Source organism: Dermacentor variabilis, chromosome 4 (assembly GCF_050947875.1).
Source record: "Dermacentor variabilis isolate Ectoservices chromosome 4, ASM5094787v1, whole genome shotgun sequence".
Lineage (NCBI taxonomy): Eukaryota > Metazoa > Arthropoda > Arachnida > Ixodida > Ixodidae > Dermacentor > Dermacentor variabilis.
The window spans coordinates 58,858,609-58,879,146 of NC_134571.1; the positions used below are offsets into that span (position 1 = coordinate 58,858,609).

Below are 20,538 nucleotides of genomic sequence, written 5' to 3' on the forward strand. Positions count from 1 at the left end.
CTGCCTGCTCCTCAGGAACACGTGTGACATGTGGCCTACCCATTTCGGAGCCGGAGAGAAACTGCAGCGCGCGCGCTCGGCTGCGACGGAAAGTACCGAAGTCACTACTGGCGCAGCCACCTCGCACGCCTCTCTTTCTCTTCTTTTTTTTTCGCTTGCGCATTGGGTTGTGCCGGAGGAGTTTTCGGCGTACAGGTGACATACGGACGCGCGCGCGCGTGTTTGTTTGTGTGTGCGTGTGTGTGTGGGGGGGGGGGACTGGAGGGGGGACTTGTTCCATGTATCGTGCCTGTCCTTGCAGTATGCAGCCAGTCAAAAGGAGGTCGCTTGCCAGTGGAGCGCGAAAATTACAAAATATTAGGGAGACTTAACAAGAATTGCGCAAATCGCATAGCATTATTGGGGGCGTCTCCACGGCACACTGCCGCCGCGTTATTGGGCCGTTACGATTTTAGCTTGTCTTTTCATTCTTGTAGCAACTCGTGTATCGTGTCATGTATAAGGGCATAGAGCAGACACAGCAGTATTTTGTAAGCTATTTAAGACACGAAGTGAGTCTGATCAGTGCAACCGGAAATGAGTGAATTTCATTTCAATGCATACATTCATGTGTATTTCAATAGTGCTGGCTCAGGCGTCTATCTATGTATTTCCGGCGACTGCATCTATTGCGGCCTGCAAGTCTTGCTAAATGTAATCAGAGCATGAAAAATCTTTCTCTCTAACCTTCCCTACATGCGCGCTCACGAACATATGTACACATACGCACGCACCACACCTATACCAACACAATCATCATGTGCAACGTTTCGTTACACTCTGCAAAAGTGATATGAAAATAAAGCGACTGTAGCTGAGGTAAAAGGAAAAACTAAAAAAAAAAGTGCAGATCCCGCGCACAATGGGAATCGATCTTATGCGAAACATTTCGCAGGCAGCTCGCTATGCAGCATTGTTTGGGATCCGGCTAAGCGTTGCCAGGTTGACCAATATGTTCGCGTAAATCCAGTTTTTGTGTTTGTGTGACGCGAGTGCAGTGAACTAGAATTAACGCCTGTGCGGGTGTGTGACGACAACAGCAAGACGACGGCGGTAACGACGATTGAATAATTTCTTTGAACGATCGAGTTGATGGGACCGAAGAGCATGGAAGTGCTAGGTGAGTAAGGAACGCAGAAACTAAATGCTCACTGGCAGCAGCTTGCAGTATCACTTAGAGTACGCAAACAGGTGACTTGACGGCGATACTGTTGCACAAACTAAAGCCTGGATCCTTTTATAGCCATTCTGACGAGTGGTGTGGCGCAGCTGCTGCTCGCCTTGGCCAAGCCGTGGTAACGCTGCCATATGTATAGTGGTATTCGACGCAGAATCGTCGTATTCGGACGCTATGTGTACACATAGCGCTCTTTTCTGGTATCAAATATCAACATCGAATCATCAGAGCGTATAAACTTAACTGTTCTTTGTACGAGTTCTAGAAAGTAATCTATTTGTATGCTGCTGCACTATAAGCCAGTCGAGAACATTCAGTTCTCGTGTGGATCCATGTAAAAAAGAATAATAAAACATGTTGCACTTGCGCGAATACTCTTGAAGTGTGAGATCGTTCGTCACGCAGGATCGAGGTAGGACGCCTCAATATTTGATTAAGCGGCCTGGTAACGACAAGAAGGGCCGTGAAAATCCGGTACGAGCTTTGCAGGGAATGAGGATGGCTCCGGCGCACGGAAATTGAGGCGCGCGTAAAACTTTCACTCGCTGTTTCAATGGACGCAACCGCAACCCGGTTTTCTGCTTCCGAGATGCCAGGGTCTTCTTACTGGTGCCACCTGGCTCGAGCTCAGTTACTTTCGTGTTTGAACGCATAAAACGACGTTTCGTTAACAAAGTAACTGGAACGCCAAGGCATTTCTTCGCAGAGTTCTGGAATTAATATGATCGAAACTGGTGCCGCCTTGAAAATTCGTTCCAAGTGGATCCGCCTTGCGAACTCCGCGGCTAGAATTTGTAAATTGCAATATGGACCATAAGCTAATTAAAAACATAGTGATTTTTCGTTAATTAGTTCATTGTGCATTTCAATTTTTTGTGCAAGTAATGTCCGCCTGTTCGAGTAGACCAGCTCATTCTCGTTGACTAGAATTGTGCTATCTACCACAGACAATTGTTGAATTTTTTTTAAAGTGTTCGCTGAAACACCCGCTATATGACGCGTTCCGGAGCATGTGTGTACTGCCTCGTGCTGCGAGATTAGAAGGAACTTGAAGGAGAACAATAATAATAATAATAATAAAAAAAAGCTTCTTTGGCTCCTGTCATCTATTCGACCAGTTCTCAGGTCTTTCGTTCGCTGACACACGTTGTTGCAGTGGGTCTAACCTTCGTCCCTATACTGATATATATCCAGCTGAATAAATGACCACCGCATCACGACGTGTGTGTGTGTATATATATATATATATATATATATATATATATATATATATATATATATATATATATATTCAAAACTTCTAAACGCCTGAAGTTCGCAAAGAATGCTTCGCATTAAAATTTCGAGGCGGGAAAAAGAGCCCTTGTTTATGTAAGCAAGCGTGGTTATTGCCAAGTGCGAGTCGTAGCGGCCCGGATCGCGCTTTGAAAAGAAGCTGGAATGCTCCCGCCGCCGTAACTTCCTATGTCGTCTGCTTGTATTGCGAAGAGTTGCGCAAGTAAGTCGCATGGGGCTGAGTCAGTCAGAGGGGCGCCGCGTTCGCTGTCCTCTCCTTTTACAGCGGCCTTTTCACTCCGCAAGAGCGCGTTCACCCATTGCATTCGGGCACGGGACTCGCCAAAGGCCCTTCTCATTTGTGGAGAACCAAAAGGTAATTTCCGTTCACTTACCAGTTTGTACCTTTCAACGTCAAAGCAGTTTATCAAAATGTATGTGATTGACTCGGAGAACGCGCAGTTAGTAATTTGCCATAGATTTCCGTTGAGATTTGACAGGAACATAATATACCGTGTCTGCCTGATGCATCACATGATACATATTTTTTTCTTGTTTTAACGATAATACTGAACTGTTGCAGCTTCATGAACTTCATTACCGCTTAGGTGTTTCGCAGCTAGCGGATTAGTTATCGCGCACGAGAGGAAGTCTTGATTATTGAATCGTGTAGTAGTACATGAATGAGTGCATGTATATTGTATCGCGTAATTCGAGCAGTGGAGTTAAAATATTCACGCAGGTGATCATTCAGTTTGCGATAATGTTATGTAAAATAATGGGTGCACTAATATTGCTTGGTGTTGCTAATATTACCATGCTATGAAAACAGTAATTTTCACGCCACACTAAAACCTTTCTTTTCCGCGCAGTACTCATTCTGCTGTAGTTCTGATATCGTAGTTCTGCTACCATAGCCTACAGTCGAGCCGGAGGACACTGCGTGCATACGTTATTCTATCTGCCCTCACTTTCCTTGCGCAAATTCCAGGATGCCTGTCTGTCATTTACGCGCATTCTTGTGAAAATGCCTATTGAGAGTTAAAAGCCGAGGGGCGTGAATGCGCTGGCAATTAAGAGAAAGCTTTAGCTCGGGCCCAGTTCCGATGCCGCCTATTAAAATACACGTAAAAACTCCTAAATAGCCCTTTGGCCGATTTTAACAAATTTTTTTGCAGTTGAGAGAGAAAGCTTGAAGCGTAATTTTGATTTATGGCCTGGATATTGCCGTAAATAATTGCCGTAAGTCGGCAAGTCTGAAATAAAATAGAAGCGCGAAGTTTATAAATTCGTAGCTTTCCATAATGAACAGATATCACAGTTCTGTAAACTGCATCCGCTAGAGCATCAAAAGCGGACAAATTTGATGTATCATTTTATATCTTACGATGGCAAGGGTTTGCAAGGGTTTCCCAAAAGTCCTATTCACATATTAGTGGTGTATTTGAGAGCCGTGTATAATAGGTCAAATTTTCCAGCTTTAGAGGGAATATTTGATGCAATTTACAGAATTGTGATGTCATATTTCATTACCAAGCTTCAAAGTTGTAAACTTGATAGTGTCGCTTTCTGAAAATGTGCGATTCTGAACAATACTTATTAAAGGATTGACGGCCTAATTCGAAACTTCGCTCTCAATAGTAACTTTGGAACTGGTCAGATTTGGAGCTGTGGTTGCCGAGAAAAATGACTTCTAAACGTATTTAAACATATTTCTTCTAAACTTCTAAACGTATTTAAAATTTTCTATCTAAACGTATTTAGATAGGAACCTCCGAGAAAGCTTCAGCTCGTGCCACCGTGGCTCGGACCCAACTCCGATGCCGCCCATTCATACATGTAAAACGCAGAAACGTTTTAATGAGATAACCTCTGGACCGATTTTAACGAAATTTATCGCATTTGAGACCGAAAGGTAAATTCTAGTGACTGTTGGAAGCGAAATTTCAGTTTGTGGCCTGAATTTTGTTAAAGGAATTTTTAGAAATTCGAAAGTTCGGGAAAGATAGAAGCACGAAGTTTACAAATTAATAGCTCTGCATCAAGAACAGATATTGTGGTTCTGTAAACGGCATCCATTAGATCATTCGAAGCGGATAAATTTTATATGCAAATTTTTATCTTACATGAATTTGTTACGTTGTGTACAAAGGTTCTGCAAAATGTGTATTTGCATATTACTAAATTTTTTCACATTCATGTGTAACATATCAATTTTGTCCGCTTTAGATATACTATTAGATGCATTTCACAGAGCTTTGATATCGTTTTTTTATTGCTGAATTAAAGAGTTGTAAACCTAATAGTTTCGTTTTCTAAAAATTTTTGCTTTTTGTCAATATTTTGTAAAAAATCGAAGACTTTAAACGAAAATTTAAAACAAACAGTCACTAAATTTTAAGTTTTTCTTTTAAATGCAACAAACCTCGTCAAATTTGGTGCAGTGGTTGTTGAGGAAAACGAATTCTTCTTTTACACGTATTTAGCAACACCCGAGCTAACGCTACGAGCTGTGCTTGACGTAGTTCTGATATTGCGCTGGCAACAGTGAAAGAGCGTCTTTTTTGTTTTCTTTTCTCTTCAAATCGTCGCTTCTCTCCGTGTCTTCGCTGTACCGGCCGGATTGTCAGCTGCTTCGGTCACAGAAGATGGCATCTCAGGTACGCGCATTTCCATCGATCAAATGTTACATTCCTACACGCGATGTGCGCATATTACGTAGTTATAACTGCCGTAGGTGGCCATACGTGCTGGCTTATAAACGTGTCTGCATGCATGTTTTACTGCAACCGCTGGCCTTTAGGAATTCGCGTCTCCAAGGATGGATATAAGTGTGTGTGTGTGTGTGTGTGTGTGTGGGTTTTTTTTTTTTTTACGTAACTGTATCAGGAGTTACCTAGCGTTTCAACTCCAAGCGTAGTTTTATTTACGTGCGCTGTAGCCACGAGTGAGCGTAGTTGGCACATCGCATTCCTGCGTAGGGATACTGAGGCGTTGACCCGTGGAATGTGTATCGCGTAACTGTACACTCGCCGCTATGTACGTAACTGCAGAGACTGCCGCTGCAGTCGCTCTGTCGTTTGCATCAAATGGCATGCTGTTCGGATGAGCCACGAACATTGTATGAGAATAATTTGCTCGCGGCGCTTGCTCGCGGAATTTCCAAATTCCGCTGCATCTGGAACGCGTCGCAACCTCTCTCTTTTTTTGCCCCGCGCGCAGGTGCACGAATTTCACGTGGAAATGACCTGCGAGGGTTGTTCTGGTGCCGTGCAGCGGGTTCTCGGAAAGCTAGCAGGTAAAATGAAGGGGAAAAAAATCGGGGTGGGGGTAGAGGAGGGGAAACGATGCTCCATTTGTGAGGAAAACGGAAGTGAGTAACTCTTGATCTTGCTTTGATTTCCGCAGACCAAGGCGTAAACAAGGTTGACATCGACTTGAAGGCGCAGCGGGTCTTTGTCGATTCAACCTTGAGTTGTGAACAGCTGCTTGAAGTTCTAAAGAAAGCTGGCAAGACTTGCTCGTACGTTGGTGTGAAGAAGTAGGCGGTTCCACGGCGGCAGTGGTGCGCTGTCGAGTTGCAGCGAAGCGACTGACAGCCGTTGCCATGTGTTGACCAGAGCCTTTGTCAACTGTTTGCGAGCGTTTGTCTTACTCTCATAATGTGTAAACCAGTGAGCTTTTGATTACCTACCCAGTTCGTAAGCTGCTATGGCCTGTTTTCGGTGTATCGATTTGTGTTTCGACTAATTATCTCGCTTTATGTTAACTTCCTCTCGCTTGTAGATGTTTTAAGAAATAAACGTACCTGTACATTTCGCTTGTCCTTATTACTGTGTAAATATGTCGCTTTCGCACCGACCATTTCGTATACGGCACAAGACATACACACGGGAAGCTTGTATTCGTGATACTGACGCGTTCACTAGCGTGGATACTTCGAGTACATTGTGAAATTTTGCATTGATAACGATGTTTTAGAGGACCTCAGTAGAATCGTCGCACCAGTGACCATGCATGCATTTCGTAGCAGCCGCGAAAATTTCCTGTACAGCCGAATACTATATATATATATATATATATATATATATATATATATATATATATATATATATATATATATATATATATATATATATAGGTCTCGACTGCACGGTTCAATCGTCACTTACAGCGCATACATAGACGGAGGACAAAAAAGAACGACGTGGACAAGCGCTGACTTCCAGTTTATTTTTATTTTGAGAAACAAACGTATATAACTTAGAGTACGGTCTAGTTGGTATTCCATTGAACCGTGGAATACCAACTAGCCCGTACTCAAACCTTGCTCGACTTCATGTCATAAGCAGCAGCCTATCTTCAAGTCCGCTTTTAGCACGAATACCAGCGATCTCCAGTTACCTATGTCTTGCGCTAGCTTACTCCAACTTCCACCTGCAAATTTCCTAATTTCATCACCTCACCTAATTTTCTGCCGTCCTCGAATGCGCTTCCCTTGGCACCCATTCTGCAACTCTGATGGCTCACCTGATATCTGCCTTAGGCATTACGTGGCCTGCATAGCTCCATTATTTAAATGCATAAGCATTTCTATGCCTACCCAACGAGGAAACCCGTCGATCCGCCCGTCACTTAAGACGAGATCGCTTTCAAGACAGCGCCCGCAGCAGCGAGCGAATTGACCTTAGTTCGCGAACTAAACGGCGACGCGAAGCTATCATCACTCGGCACACACTGTCCCCATCGTAGATTGGTTTCAAGATAGGGCCCGCACGGCCGCGCCATACGCAGGCGCCGCTGGAGTATACTGTTGATAATGGTTCGCATCGAGAGGAGGCCATGTCATCGACCATGTCTACGTAGGAGGCCTACCAAACGTGACACTGTTCAGTCGCGTCACGTACAAAAGCACGCGTCGGCCAGTGCTCATCTTCCACGAAGCAGCGGCATCAGCCAAACGAACCATCATATAACATGAGTGAACAGCGATGATGATGATGCTGATGATTTGTTTATTTATAACAATACTAGCAGCCCCCGTAGGCATTACAAAGGGGCGGGGGGAGCAAACAAAGAACCAATAAATAACGCAGGTAAAACAAAACATGTGCCCGGGACACACACACACACACTCTCTCTCTCTCTTCGGTGGGCTTACTTGAAAATACCCCGTTTGAGAGAATCTTTGCGACGTCGGATGGTAACTTGTTCGACTGGCTCATGGTTCGGGGGAAGAAAAATGACATTTTAAGCGTTTCAGTTTTGCAGGATATTTCAGGGTGAAAATTAATAAGCCGGAGTCCCTCACTACGGCGCGCAAAGCACCATTTTCTTTTCTTTCCTTTTTTCCTTTCTTAGAAGTCGAAGACTTGAAAGTATTGTTCCCTGAATAAATAATAATAATAATAATAATAATAATAATAATAATAATAATAATAATAATAATAAAGGCTAGAAGACTTAACAGTACAGTCACTCGTTAAGCTAGACGACTTAAGTACCTAATACCTACCTATTTAAATCAGCACACGCAAATTCTAGCTAATGTGAAAGAGTGTATGTCAACGTCTCGTTTCGAAAATGTTGTAAAGCCTTATTTGTTGTCCTGTACACCTGCGCAGAATACGTATATGACCTCAAACACCATGTGGTTTACGATGCACGTAAAAAAATATTTTTGTGTGTGTTATTGTCACTAATTTTGCTGTACCAAGCTTCTTTTTTTTTTTTTCCCGTACAGTGCATCCGCTATCTGATGTTCAATTTCTTATAGAATGTTCACGCTACTGATGAACAGTGCACGTGGTGGTAGGGCCATTGTCAGGCAGTCTCTTCTGCCTTTAGCCGTACCTTCCTCTGACCTGTGATGTGTCAGAAACAATAAAATGACATATATGACATAAAAATTACATATCCAGCTATCACGCACGCCCATTCAACCGTCATCCCGTACCTGTAAAGTTGAGTAGACGATGTGTCCTTCTATAACACAAGAACTTCATGAGCCGATCGACAAAAATAAAAGCAAAACGTTTTCGAATGGCATCCGATCAATACATTTAAATTCATTTCCCACTCGTAGTCTACACCTAAGCTAAGTAAAAAACACAGGCGTCGCAACTTTGGTAGCTATATCGCCTTTTAAGTGCTGCAGCTAGTGCGTAACCATAAACGCATCAGATTCCATCTCGCATGCAGCGCTGCTGCGATTTCGCAAGGAACGAGGACAGGTAAACAGGAAAATGCCGTTCATGTAGGTTTCGCAGCTCTGCCAGCGCATCATTACAGGTCTGCAGGGTTTCCTCGAGATGTGCATGGGCGATCTCTCGGTTACATTGCGGAAAAAGATCTTTACAAAAAATGTGAACGATTTCTTATCGATACGCGATGACGGTGCCTATGAAGAGCTGGTCATTCAGCATGAATGAATGTGCTCGCAGGCGTTTTTAACGACACTTGTTGTTCAAGGGCTTCAAGGATATAGTGAAGGAGCGCGTGGGCCCTTCAGCAGTATACCTGGTAGCGAAGCCTCCATGGGAGCCAATACGTTCAAAACATGGCGGTCCATCGGCGGTTCATGGGGGGTTAGCGCCATTTGTATGTGGTGGGAACACTTCCGGCGGGAAAAAAAAATAATGTTACGTCATGTCCGTTAAAAGCAGAAGTGACGTAATTTAGTTTTCGAAGACACGCAATTTGTTTTGTTGGCCTGCCTTTGGAGCTATACATTAAAATGCCCCGCCATTCGACTTGATGGGCGTTTCGAGCTTTCAGCGCGGAAAGCGACGCAGGAAAAGGCCAGCCGTACGGTTGTCGAAATCACACCCCTGCACACAACATACTTTCTTCGGAGGCCGACGAAAGCTTTGTGTGGAGTACTGATCTTATCGTCGGATGCCAAGCCCGTCGGCCAGCGCAGTCGCACGAAAACAACTACACAATTATCTGGCGGTCGTAACTCTCTAGTTTTGACTGAACAGATTAAGAAGCGATGGAGCTACCCGTGTCACCAAATTTAGACAAACTTCGACAAGCAAGAAAGCACAACGTGTGAGGGGGGCGTATTTCAACAAGTGAACTTTACGAGCGCGCCTCTCTGCTCATTTCAAGACGTGCATTGCATTGCGAGGGATAGTGGCGTCACCGCCCGCTGCAACGATGGGCGCTAAAAGGAAATGTATTTATTAACAATAATAAAATTAAACAAACTTGTATTTTCTTAACTCGTCACGAATATATAAAATTGACCAGGAATTTTATTTTCGTTGAATGAATCTAACTGTGGTCTCGCTTGAATTAAAAAAAGAACGCTTTTTTCTTTCCCAATGTTTGTTTGCTCCAAACATAGTCGCGCTTCAATCGCATCTCCCATAACCCCCCTTGCTGATATGGGTGACAATTCGTACTGAACCGCTTTTCGCCCGAAGCTTCGCGACCTATTTGGATCGACCTTGCCTTCAGTGCGGCCGTGTTTGCGTGTTCGCGAATGCATCCGAGCACCAGGGTTAATAATTTGAGACGTATACACGTTGAGACACGCATAGCTGGCGCATGAGCTCGACACGGCGCATCAGATTACGGCCGACGACTGCGTCGGCCGCTATCGTTGGGACTAGGGTGCTGCTTGTCGTATTGGGCAGAAGTTCGCCCAATAAAGAGCTAGTCTATTAACTCGTACTTTTGGCAGTGCTTGGTTCTTGTCTGTCCCTACAAGGAGGCAATGCACAGCGTACCAATTAACTTGGCTTCATGTTTTCCACGTTTGACCCTGCAATAGGGAGTGCGCACCCAGTAGCTCCAACGAACGACGAATGTGCAGCTGGGTTGTGTGACCATCTCGTGCGCCTCGAAAAAAAAAAGAAAGAAGTTGAATTTTTCAAGCTGAAATCGGCATTCTCGCTCTCAAGGCGTCAATCTGCAATCACGCCGGGCAACGCCTGAACACGGTCGCACAGTCACAATTTTATGCTGCGCGCTGATGGTAAGATAATTCGGTGCATTTTTGTCGGCTTTCGTCGTCCTCGCACCTTAATTCCCGTCTGTTCAGGCGTACAGAAACAAAGCGAAAGCTGCAGGCGCTCGTGTAGCCGCCATCGCCATTGCAGGCGCCACGAACGGCCACTGGCCAATCCACGTGTCTCGCAAGTACTGCCAAACGCGCTTGCGATTCTTGATAAAGCGGTGCTCGTTCGCATTGTGCTCGCCCGACCGACCGGACACAGTTGCTGTCGTGAGGCGTCTGCATTGCATGCGCGCATACCGGAACAATTGCCTTGGGGCACGCGACGCTTGCACCAATCGGTCAACGACACGGCATAGGCGAGTGAACGGTACCATTGCATTTGTGCACATTGCGTTGCTGCTTTGGAGGGTAACTGAAAAGTACACAAACGACTCGTGTCTCCAGCTTTGCACGCATTTCTGCTGCCACAGTGAACGTTAGGGTGTAGAATCGACAAGTTTTGATGCCTATTTCTGGCACTTTCATCATATTTCTTTCTTTTTTTGCTTTGCATACTAAGTTATTGAATGTATGCTGTCTGAGCTGGTACACCTGCGATTTTCTTAAAGAAGAAGAAAATGTTTACGGATGGCGATTATGCGTTGTCCACTCTCAAAGGGAATATCCAAATGCTACAATAGAGCTAATGTAACAGCAACGGTTCTTGATCAACTGTATAGATGAATAAGGGACGCCTCAGCCTGAAGGAGCATTTGTACAAGGGAACTTAACGACCAATCGCAACGAAATTTCAGTTGGGCTAAATTGGCTATAACTTCCTAGCGTATACTTTCAAAGTAATCTTGGCAAAGCCGCACGGCTGATAATTGTCTAATTTTGTTATTAGCAGTTGTTAAATAACGCCTATGCAGACGACGCGCGCACCTTGCAGCAAAGCGGTAGCGATGCATGGCGAACATTGAACGGTATACGCAACTGTCGATTCCTCAGTTGCGCCATGTTGCGCCTAGGCAGTCAGGCGCATTGCTCGCTCATCATTTGCGAGTTCACGGGAGTCTCTCTCGGCTGCGGCGGAATGCTACGACCACGAAAGCCAAACCTGGGCCGTCCAGCAGGTCTCGGCGGCTCTTGAAAGACAAAGGCCGAGCGACACCGACGGAACGTTGCCCCTCAGGGCGACCGACCGCGGGAGTAACACGCACTGGAGTTGAGTAGAGACCATCCGCTGAGAAGTCGTCAGGGCCCGCGTCACGGCGCCATTTAGTCATGGTGTCGTTCTGCAGGCGACTACATGAAGTTGTTTCTCTCTCGCTCTCTCTCTCGGGTGCGTTCTCCTTGTTTCGCTCGTGATTTCAGCTGTTGCAAGAATGTAGACGCGTTGCGTGGCCGTCGGGTGCTCGAATACGTGCTGTTCGGTATGGTCGTGGCACCGTGGGTGCTACCTCATCCCCTTCACCTCTCATGGTCGTGGCACCGTGGGTGCTACCTCATCCCCCCCTTACCCTCTCTTGGCCGGACCCCACGACGCCGGAGAGGTCATTCACCCGACCTTCTCTCCGGATTCGTCGAAAAGAGGATCGACTTCTCCTTCCCGAGCTCGGTATTGCAGGAGGGGCCCTGTCTCCGTGCCTGTCACGTGTCATCGACGGAAGCAAGATCCCGCCCACACTTGTAGAGAGCCTATTTAAGGGGCTCCGAAATGTACTTTTGAGAGACTTCAGACTTCATACATCATGCTTTTCTTATTTTCTTTCAACTACCTTTGAATAAACAGTGCAAGTTTCGCACTAGCAAATCGTCTCGCCCTTGCTTGGTCGCCATGATCTACCGGATGCCTGCAGCCCGCCGACAACGCCACGCTACCCAATAAGTAATGTCGGTCGAGCTTCGATAGGCAGGCGTCGCTACTTCTCGGCAGCAGTACGGTACGCTACCCTGGAGTACGTAACAGTACTCGAGCACGAGCAATGACTATGCAGTACGCAACGCTGAGTAGAAGAAGGCCGAACACATCTTTCCTGTCCCAGCTTTCAGAGCGAAAGCGTGCACCACGGCGCAGCAGGCAAGTGCGACACGGACGAGCCAACGCGCACAAAGCATGTGAACTGCAGTTGACGATGCTACACAAGCTACATTTCAGCAGCACATTCACTTACCCATTAAGATTTGCTTGGAAGACGCTTTCTAGGGTGACTATAAGTGCTATATGGCGCGATTGCGCACGAGAACCAAAAGTAACGTTCAAAGGTAAATTGTATTTTCAAGAGATCATTTACGGTAGAGCATGATTTTCAACATATTTCGTGCGTCTCTACGTCGGACGCGTCGAAGTAGACTAACGAAATCCTTTCTGACACAGCGCCAGAAACAAGCAGGAACCACATGCTGTATTTGTCACGAAGGTGAACGCGACGCGGCGGCAATCCATGCAGGAATGCAATGCCGCCAGAGCGAAATGGGCGAATGTTTATTACCGCTGCAGTCCGGCCTGTCTGGCCGTGAGTTTACGCTAGAGTGTACTAGACAAATCTTATTCTAGCACACACTAGTTTACGCACAGTTAGCACCGAGCCCCTCTAGCCAGGATCTGCCAAGCCTGAGCTACTTAGCAAGCAAGCATGCCGGCATGCCTAGGGACAAACGCATGCAACACGCGCAAAGAAACTTCTCTACCGCAGTGCCTAGGCAGTCAGATATTCAAGGACCAAAGGCCCCCAAATTCTCTCTCTGGCATCCGCTCTTACTCGCGCCTGCGCAGAAACGTCGAGCGCCTCGCGAAACGCAACGCCCCGGTGTACTTACTAGCAATTGTAAAAATGCTTCCCGGTAAAGATTGCTGTTGCGCAAGCTGCCACGGCAACGGCAGCTTGTGACGTGGGGAGTGACATCACTAACCTTTCGTGTATAAAAGAACAAGCCTAGTAACTGATTTCATTGTCGTTGCAGCACCGTTATGTGTAGGTAACGCATAGTTGAGACTCCAGGGGAGCAGCATGAATAAAAGGAGCGGCAAGGAGAAAATTAAATGACGATACGACCAGCGGCGGCGTGCTGTCAAAATTACCATTGCTCCGTTTACTCCAAATAACCATTACTACCATTACTCTAAAGCAATAAAGCATTGCATATATATACCCCCTTCAGCAGCTGTAGTGATGGTTTTCAACAGCTTCGCTGGACATGCAGGGCTGGGATGGTCACTCGATTTTTTACGGTGCCTTTTTGTCGTTACCGAAGTTCATGACTTCGATTTGCCCGATGTATACGAGTTTCCGCACCATGACATCGCGTCGATAGTCCACAGATCACAGCTTTAGGCCAAACCGAGCTCCACGGGCAATGATTAAACAGGCTGAAGCTTGTGGATTCGGAGAGTCTACTGCGAACTCGTGTCTTCGAGTACCCACTTGTGGTTGCTTCTTGGAGGGCTCGGCTTCCTGCAAGCCGCCGAACGTCCTGCATGCGCGCCACAGATTATCGTGCAAGATGTCTTGAGCACTTTCTCTCCTGTTCTCCCCCCCCCCCCCCCCCCCCACCGAGATTATATAGAGCACGTGGGCCATCGACTGTATACAGTAAGTGAACGTCACGCTTCTCTCTTATCGCTGTGAGCGTGAAGGCTGACTGATAGCTCCCGATCAACAACTTTGTTGCAAGTGCTATAGAATACATGCATGCTTGTGCCATGTTTGAGACACACCGCCGTGATCTGAAGCCGTATGTTTTGAGCGGCTGTAGCAGCGCTTCAAGTGGTTGGGGCTTCCCTCTTATATACGCGCTGTAGCTGATATAGAAGGTGCACGTATCTTATATTTCTTTTTGTATTCGTGTTTCTTGGGCAGAACGCCTTCTAAACCGCGGAAAAAGAAAATGCGTGCGTACACGTTAAGACTTGTCAGCGGTTGCTTTTTTTTCTCTTTTTTTCTTCTTGGGAATGGGAAAGGCGGCGATGAAATTGGCCACGGAATCGTGCAATTGAGGCACTTGTTTTGAGAACACAACGCCACCCCTTTAGGAGAGTATAAATTGCTTTTGGTATGACTAAGAAGGAAATTACTGGGCTCTTATACACAAGAACGATCGTGCACTGTTCGCGAGAGCGGGTGCCAGCCAATCGTGATGACGGAATTGTCATTAGCGAAGGCGGGCGGCCAATGGTAAACAGCCCTTGCAACAGAAAAGCATATTGAATTCGGCCCTCGAGAACTACGCAGCTATGTTTGCAGGCCTATAAGCTAACAGGGTAAGTGTCGATAAATATGGCAAACCGCCTTCTTGCTCGTCGTCCCCTGGCTCATCTTAAGGCTTGCATGCGTTGTGACAAGTGTGATCTCTTGGAAACTTGGACATACCTAATAAATATTGCCACAAGAACGTCTGAAGCCACAAGGCACGAAGACTAGGCGAATCCATGTACTACCCATTCTCATAATAGTTGGACGATGGTAGGGCCAAAGTAGTGACCTTGGTCAGGAAACTGTTTGGCTGACGCCGCTATAAATATTTCGACCCTGTCACAATCATCTTGAAACTGAGAATAGACGGCGTTTGCTCTCGTCGCTGCAATTTGCTTAGCTGCCTATAGTCCATAATCTGCATAATCTTTTCCTCGACAGTATACGGGGATATTCTTGTACACAGCGTCCAAGTAAAGTCCCCGGATAAAAACTAATAAATATTATATGATGGCGCACCTTATGGAGTGCCATTCGACAACGTTTGTATTTGCTTTTCGAAATGTATTCAACATAGCAGCTTGTATAGCACAACAATATGGCGAGCGCACTATCGCAACGAGGGCGAACTTGAGGAAATCCAGTCGCCGCCGTGCGTATTCAGACTCACAATCTAAGTTCGATTGACAGTAGCCAAGAAGAAAATTATTCCTTGTAAAATATATTACCTCTCAAAATTCGCAATCGTCTAGTCGAGTAGAGAACGAATGGTTTGCACACACGATCTTAACAGACTTCTCGCAATTAATGTCCCTCTAAGTCTTGGGCAATTGACCACTTACAACTTCTCATGCTGGGAATGAGCGAGTATATTACAGCAGCTTTCATACAGATTAAGGTGACTCAGGAAACGCTCTGGTGACAATCGCATCGTGGATATATAGATACGGCGGTATACGTATACTGTTTGTGGTTGTTCGAACCACGGTCGCCACCCCATTTACCCAGGTAAAACTTTTAGCATAAGAACTGAGAAGACATACATTTCAGTTCGAGCCATATAATCGGTCAGCATGCGGGCAGTAAACAACTGCCACAGCTTAGATTCGAGATTCAAAATGATTAGCCGCGTCTCATTTCAACAGCTGAGCTGCAAGGCTATTCGAAGTCTACGCTATCCAAACTAAAGCATGTAACACGAACGCTTACGGCTGCCCTTTGCGAACGCTACGCCGTTATGCATTGATGTGAACACGACGTCGTTCCACTATTTCCGATTCAACGCTGAAGACTCTATATGTATTCGACTAGGCCTCGTCATGGCTAGCGATGTCGAAAGTGGGCGAGTGTATACTTGGCCGCTTGTTAGGAATGTATATACATGTATATGCGCGCAGGCACTGCTACGCGGGGACCTCCGAGCGCTCCGAGCCTTCGTCGTGCTCCTCGTAGATGTGCTTGAGGCCCGACGCGTAGTAGAGGAGGACCAGGTTGAGGCCCTTGAGCCGCTGTTCGCACTGTTCGAGCGACGGGCGGAGCGCCTGGCGCGTAGCCTCGTCCGGGGCTTTCGTGAGCTGCTCTTCTAACTTGTCCTTGCGCTGGCGCTCCGCCTCGAAGGAGACCTTCACCCGCTGGTACTGCAAGGCCAAGGAAAAAAAAAAAAGCCCGGAGTGCGATACCATTGGCGCGCTTTGCAAATGGAAGTACGGTTATCGGTGAATATAATCGATGGTACGTCTGTTGTATACCGACTCTTCGTAAATTCGCTCATAACGGTAAAGCAGGTACTAATCATGTACCTTCAACGTATGCACGGTGTCCTGGACGTCATGCATCTAGATAAAGAGGAAATCCGCGAGGCTTTTTATTCGTGCGGGCGTAAACAAGTGTACGTTGTCGACAGCCAACGGAAGCAGAATTTCTCTGTTCTCGCAATTAAGCAGATTGCGTTATAGTTAATTATATAATTATATAGAATTTTTATTCTTTATTTACGGCAAATATGTCAATACCAAGTTTTAGAGCACGTTTGAAAACATCGGTTCCTGTTGTTTGTGGCGCGCTATTTCTAGCGCTTATGTTTATTTACCCGCGTTTTAAAGAAAGTCCACTGTTAAATCTTCGTTTCTGTTGCTGCCATGTTTGCAGGCAATGGCAACAACAACAACGACGGCGAAGACGACGACGACGAAGATTAAAGAACGCTGAGCCGTCGTCCCGCTTCTGTTTAAAACCTTGATGCATGCTAACGAGGATGATTTATATGCGTATACATGAGCCCAATACAGATTAGTCTGCGTCTGGCCATCACTGTCCTTTTGCACGCTGTTATAACGGCCCTTTCTCAACTGGCTGCCTGTGGGTTCGCCACAGCGACCGCTTATAGTTGAAAACAGGCAAAAAAGCCTCGAAGCTGTCTCGCTTACGACGTTTCTGATGCGCTCCATGCGCGCCTGTGGCTCCAGATCGCTGTGCATGTGCTTGGAGGCGGTGACAGCCTTGGAGAAGAGCTGCATGCCGAACCCACGGTGCGACAGGTTACGCAGCACTTCTTCCAACCGGCTCCCGTTGTCGGTCATCTCGAGCTGCTTGAAGAAGTCGTCTTCGTACTGCTAATTAAAAGGCAAGGCGCGCGCGGCAACCGAATACATTGAAAGGAACCAAGGAACCAAATTTTTCGTTGCTTACATAACCCCGTGAAAAGTCAACACAGAGTGAAGTAAAAAAATAAATAAATCACTGACGATTACGATACTCCCTAATGCGAAATTTCAGCGCAGCTCTATATGTGTTTTCATTTCGCGATATATTGTGGCGCGGACATTCCGTCTCGTGCGGCGCGTTGCAAACAAAGGAAAGTGTGGCGCGACTGCCTCGCTAATCGGAAGATCGCGAGACGTAGCGTGTGGGTGACGCGTGGCCGCGATGCACAGCAGCCGCCGCAGACAGACCTCTGCTCATGCATGCAGCGCTTCGTTTCCATATACGGTATCGATGGACGCGCTCGCCGTATTCCTTAACCTTATCGCTTACGTCATCGTTGAACAGACGAGGCGAGCTACTCTCACGCTTTCGCCATGCCCTCCTCCTCCTCCGCTTTCCGCCTCATGTTTCCGCAGCAACCTCCTCCTCCACTTCTCTCCCCGCGCTCTCTTCACTTTCGCCGTCTTTCATCCCCAGTTGCGCTCAGCGTTCGCTCTTTCATTTTTCGTTCTGTCGGTTACGCGGAGGGACGCTGAGGGACGCCGACGCTCAATGCAGGAACGGGCGCCTAAAAAAATGTCAAAGGTCAGAAAGGAAGACGCCGACCACAAGACGTTTCGGCTCCCATACGGGAGCTCCCGTGCAAGTACCAATTGCTTGTTCTTTTGATGGAAATGTAGGATGTTGGAAAGGGGAAATGAAACTTGCGCGAAAAGACAACTTGCCGTAGATGAGAGTCGAACCTACGCCTTCCGCATTGCGCATGCTATAATTCTAGCATCGAGATACAGCGGCAGCCGTCCCTCCGTCGACTTTCTTATGTATTTGTGTATGCGTGCTAGATCTAGCCCTGAGACAGTGTGTTAGCCAGCGCCACTATCAGTCATGCGGGAGGATGTGGAACATATCCCTTAAACAGCGGACTTCTGCATTTTACTGAAAGCAACAGTTAATTTTTCCCTGCGCTTTCATCGGCTTCACTTTCTGTTGGCTTCATGCGAAAAAGCATCGTGCTCGAGCATGTCAGGTCGGTGATGTCCCTGCAGGGCGACGCAGAAATCAAAACAGGACACGTAACCACCATGACGTGCACTTTCCTCACGCTGACATACGTCGCGTTTGTGCGGCCCAGCAGACCTCTATTACGTGCGCGCGCCGTGGCGCACGCAAATGCACTGTTACGTTCTGATGCAGCTGCTATGGCGTTCCACTGGACGTTGCCGCAGGGCCATGAGGTCCTTCCGATTCCCAGGGGCGGCGTTAGTATGCGAAGTTCTGCACTAGAATAGAAAGTTGGGCGACTTGGTGCGCATTTATTTTCTCGTAGATTTTAGCGTGAACAATCGACAAGGGCACAAAACAGAAAGGAACACAAACGCTGTCCTTGTGTCATGTGCTTGTGTCCGTGTGTTCCTTCTTTGTGACGATTGTGCGTGCTAAAATCTACCAGAAAACGAAGTTATTCTTCGCCATATAAGGGCGAAACTGGGGAGCTGACCTGACGAGGGTGACATGATGTCAGCGACTGGATGATGATGACAGCGTAACGGAAAGGGTGGACGGACGGACACAGCAGACCCAGCTTCGGGCGTTTACTGTTGTACTAAAAGCGGTCGTGTAATGATTTTTGGGCCGCACAACGGCGTATTTCACAACACACTGTAAGTGCTCTTCTGCAAATAGCCCCCATATTCTTCTGCTTACTGTTCTCTCTCTTTCGCTCACTGCCTCTACCTACTCTCTCGTGCGTTGTTCACATTTTACCCCACTACTTCCATCCATGTTTGCCGATGTTCAGGTGTCCGTCGCTAGCTAGACAGTTACGGTGCGGCAAGCACAATTCTGATCTCTATTTCGTTTATTTCAAAACCGCGAACAAACATAAATAGCACAGTTTGAGAATTAAAGTTGACGCAAAACCATACACAAGATTGCCCCAAGGCGAGAGAGGCCTGGGCATTGTGAGTGAGCAGCGCCCATCGCAAGGATTGTACCACGACGGTAGGCGTTTACTGGCCTAAACGAGGGCTGTCTCTGGATGTTACCTAGTTCACTTTGCGAACCACTTGCGAACTCATTTTATCCAACAAAGCGGCTATAGGCGTAGGCAGTCGTGTAACATATATATTGCTATTGCTTCCTCCATGTTCACGTATTACAAGCAATAAAGACTCGGGAAAACCAGCACTTGTCCAATATAACTCCGTTCGTTTTATAGTATGTATCTAATTTTAGCGTCTCCGCTGTATGAAGGCTGCTCTCGCACTTACCCGTCTATCATCTCAGAGAAAGCGTTATCTTTGAACTGTTCCTCAAATATATCCATTGTTTTCTACGTGAACAGCTATTCATATGTCCGCAGTACACATCCAGTCGCAAGACAGGTCTCTATATATATAGTTATGCTACGCAAGTAATACCTTTTATTGCGATATCAATTATGTGGACCATCCAGGCGAATTATCGCCGTTGGCGTTGCCGTGATATTCCGTACAAACTCCAAGTGCGATAACGTCGCGGCCGGGCTCCGTATGCTGTAGGTGCGAGCGAAAGCTTGAGAAGGTGAGTCGAGAAGGACGGGGGCTCGCTGCGACGGTGTCTTTCGCGCACGCGAGGGAGGAAGGTGGGAAGGGTGGGCGCTGTCTTATCACGCGCACAACGGGGGGATCAGGGAGGTGTCGGCGCGTCAGGAGGGGATGGGAGAGGGGGCAGGCTAGTGCGCATTTCCTCTGTTACTCTAGCTGCGGCGGCCGCGCGCGTCCGGTCTTGGAGGCAATCTGCGCTGGGTTCGAAGTCTAGCCGACCTCAGATAGCTGATGGCGTCGTGCGCGTTGTGTTCACGCGCACCTCTCTCTCTCTCTCTCTCTCTCTACATATATATATATATATATATATATATATATATATATATATATATATATATATATATATATATATATATAAGCGGGAGGTGGCACGAAGAGGAATTCGCTCGACCAATTCTGCTGCAAATTTTCATCACGCCAGCGTTGTGACAGCGAGCGGTCATCGAGCGAGATGTATCCGCGGTTGCCTGTGCGCGCGTGATAACGTGCTTGATAATTTAGTTTGAGAAATTTTACAACAGTTTAGGCAGCTGACAAAACGAATAATCTTACTTCGTATAGCTGTCTAACAATTTGCTGTCGGCAATCAGTGCTTCGCCTGTCGAGTCAAACTACGAC

At 46.7% G+C, this 20,538-nt stretch overlaps 2 protein-coding genes across 2 annotated transcripts in view; one reads left to right on the forward strand and one right to left on the reverse strand.

Moving 5' to 3' along the window:
- The first annotated feature begins 2,708 nt into the window (after positions 1-2,708).
- On the forward strand, positions 2,709-6,306 carry Atox1 (Antioxidant 1 copper chaperone). Its single transcript, XM_075689204.1, has 4 exons — positions 2,709-2,867; positions 5,122-5,151; positions 5,714-5,789; positions 5,900-6,306. The coding sequence occupies exons 1-4, from the start codon at positions 2,724-2,726 to the stop codon at positions 6,034-6,036; spliced, it is 387 nt and encodes a 128-aa protein (XP_075545319.1). The 5' UTR covers positions 2,709-2,723; the 3' UTR covers positions 6,037-6,306.
- A 9,025-nt stretch (positions 6,307-15,331) lies between these two features.
- The window catches only part of LOC142578212 (uncharacterized), a 50,306-nt gene continuing 45,099 nt past the window's right edge, over positions 15,332-20,538 (reverse strand). Inside the window, exons 22-23 of the mRNA XM_075687615.1 lie at positions 17,059-17,244; positions 15,332-16,269 (exon numbers count right to left, since the gene is read on the reverse strand). Of these exons, the coding sequence (XP_075543730.1) occupies positions 16,036-16,269; positions 17,059-17,244 (420 nt within the window). The 3' untranslated portion in view covers positions 15,332-16,035. The remainder of the gene's footprint in view (positions 16,270-17,058; positions 17,245-20,538) is intronic.

What these genes read in the sequence shown, in the direction of transcription:
- Atox1 (XM_075689204.1), top strand. Translation starts at nt 2,724, where the DNA reads ATGGGGCTGAGTCAGTCAGAGGGGCGCCGCGTTCGCTGTCCTCTCCTT. An exon ending in CATTTGTGGAGAACCAAAAG is followed by an intron (nt 2,868 to 5,121) that starts GTAATTTCCGTT and finishes CCGGATTGTCAG; the next exon opens with CTGCTTCGGTCACAGAAGAT. An exon ending in CACAGAAGATGGCATCTCAG is followed by an intron (nt 5,152 to 5,713) that starts GTACGCGCATTT and finishes CCCCGCGCGCAG; the next exon opens with GTGCACGAATTTCACGTGGA.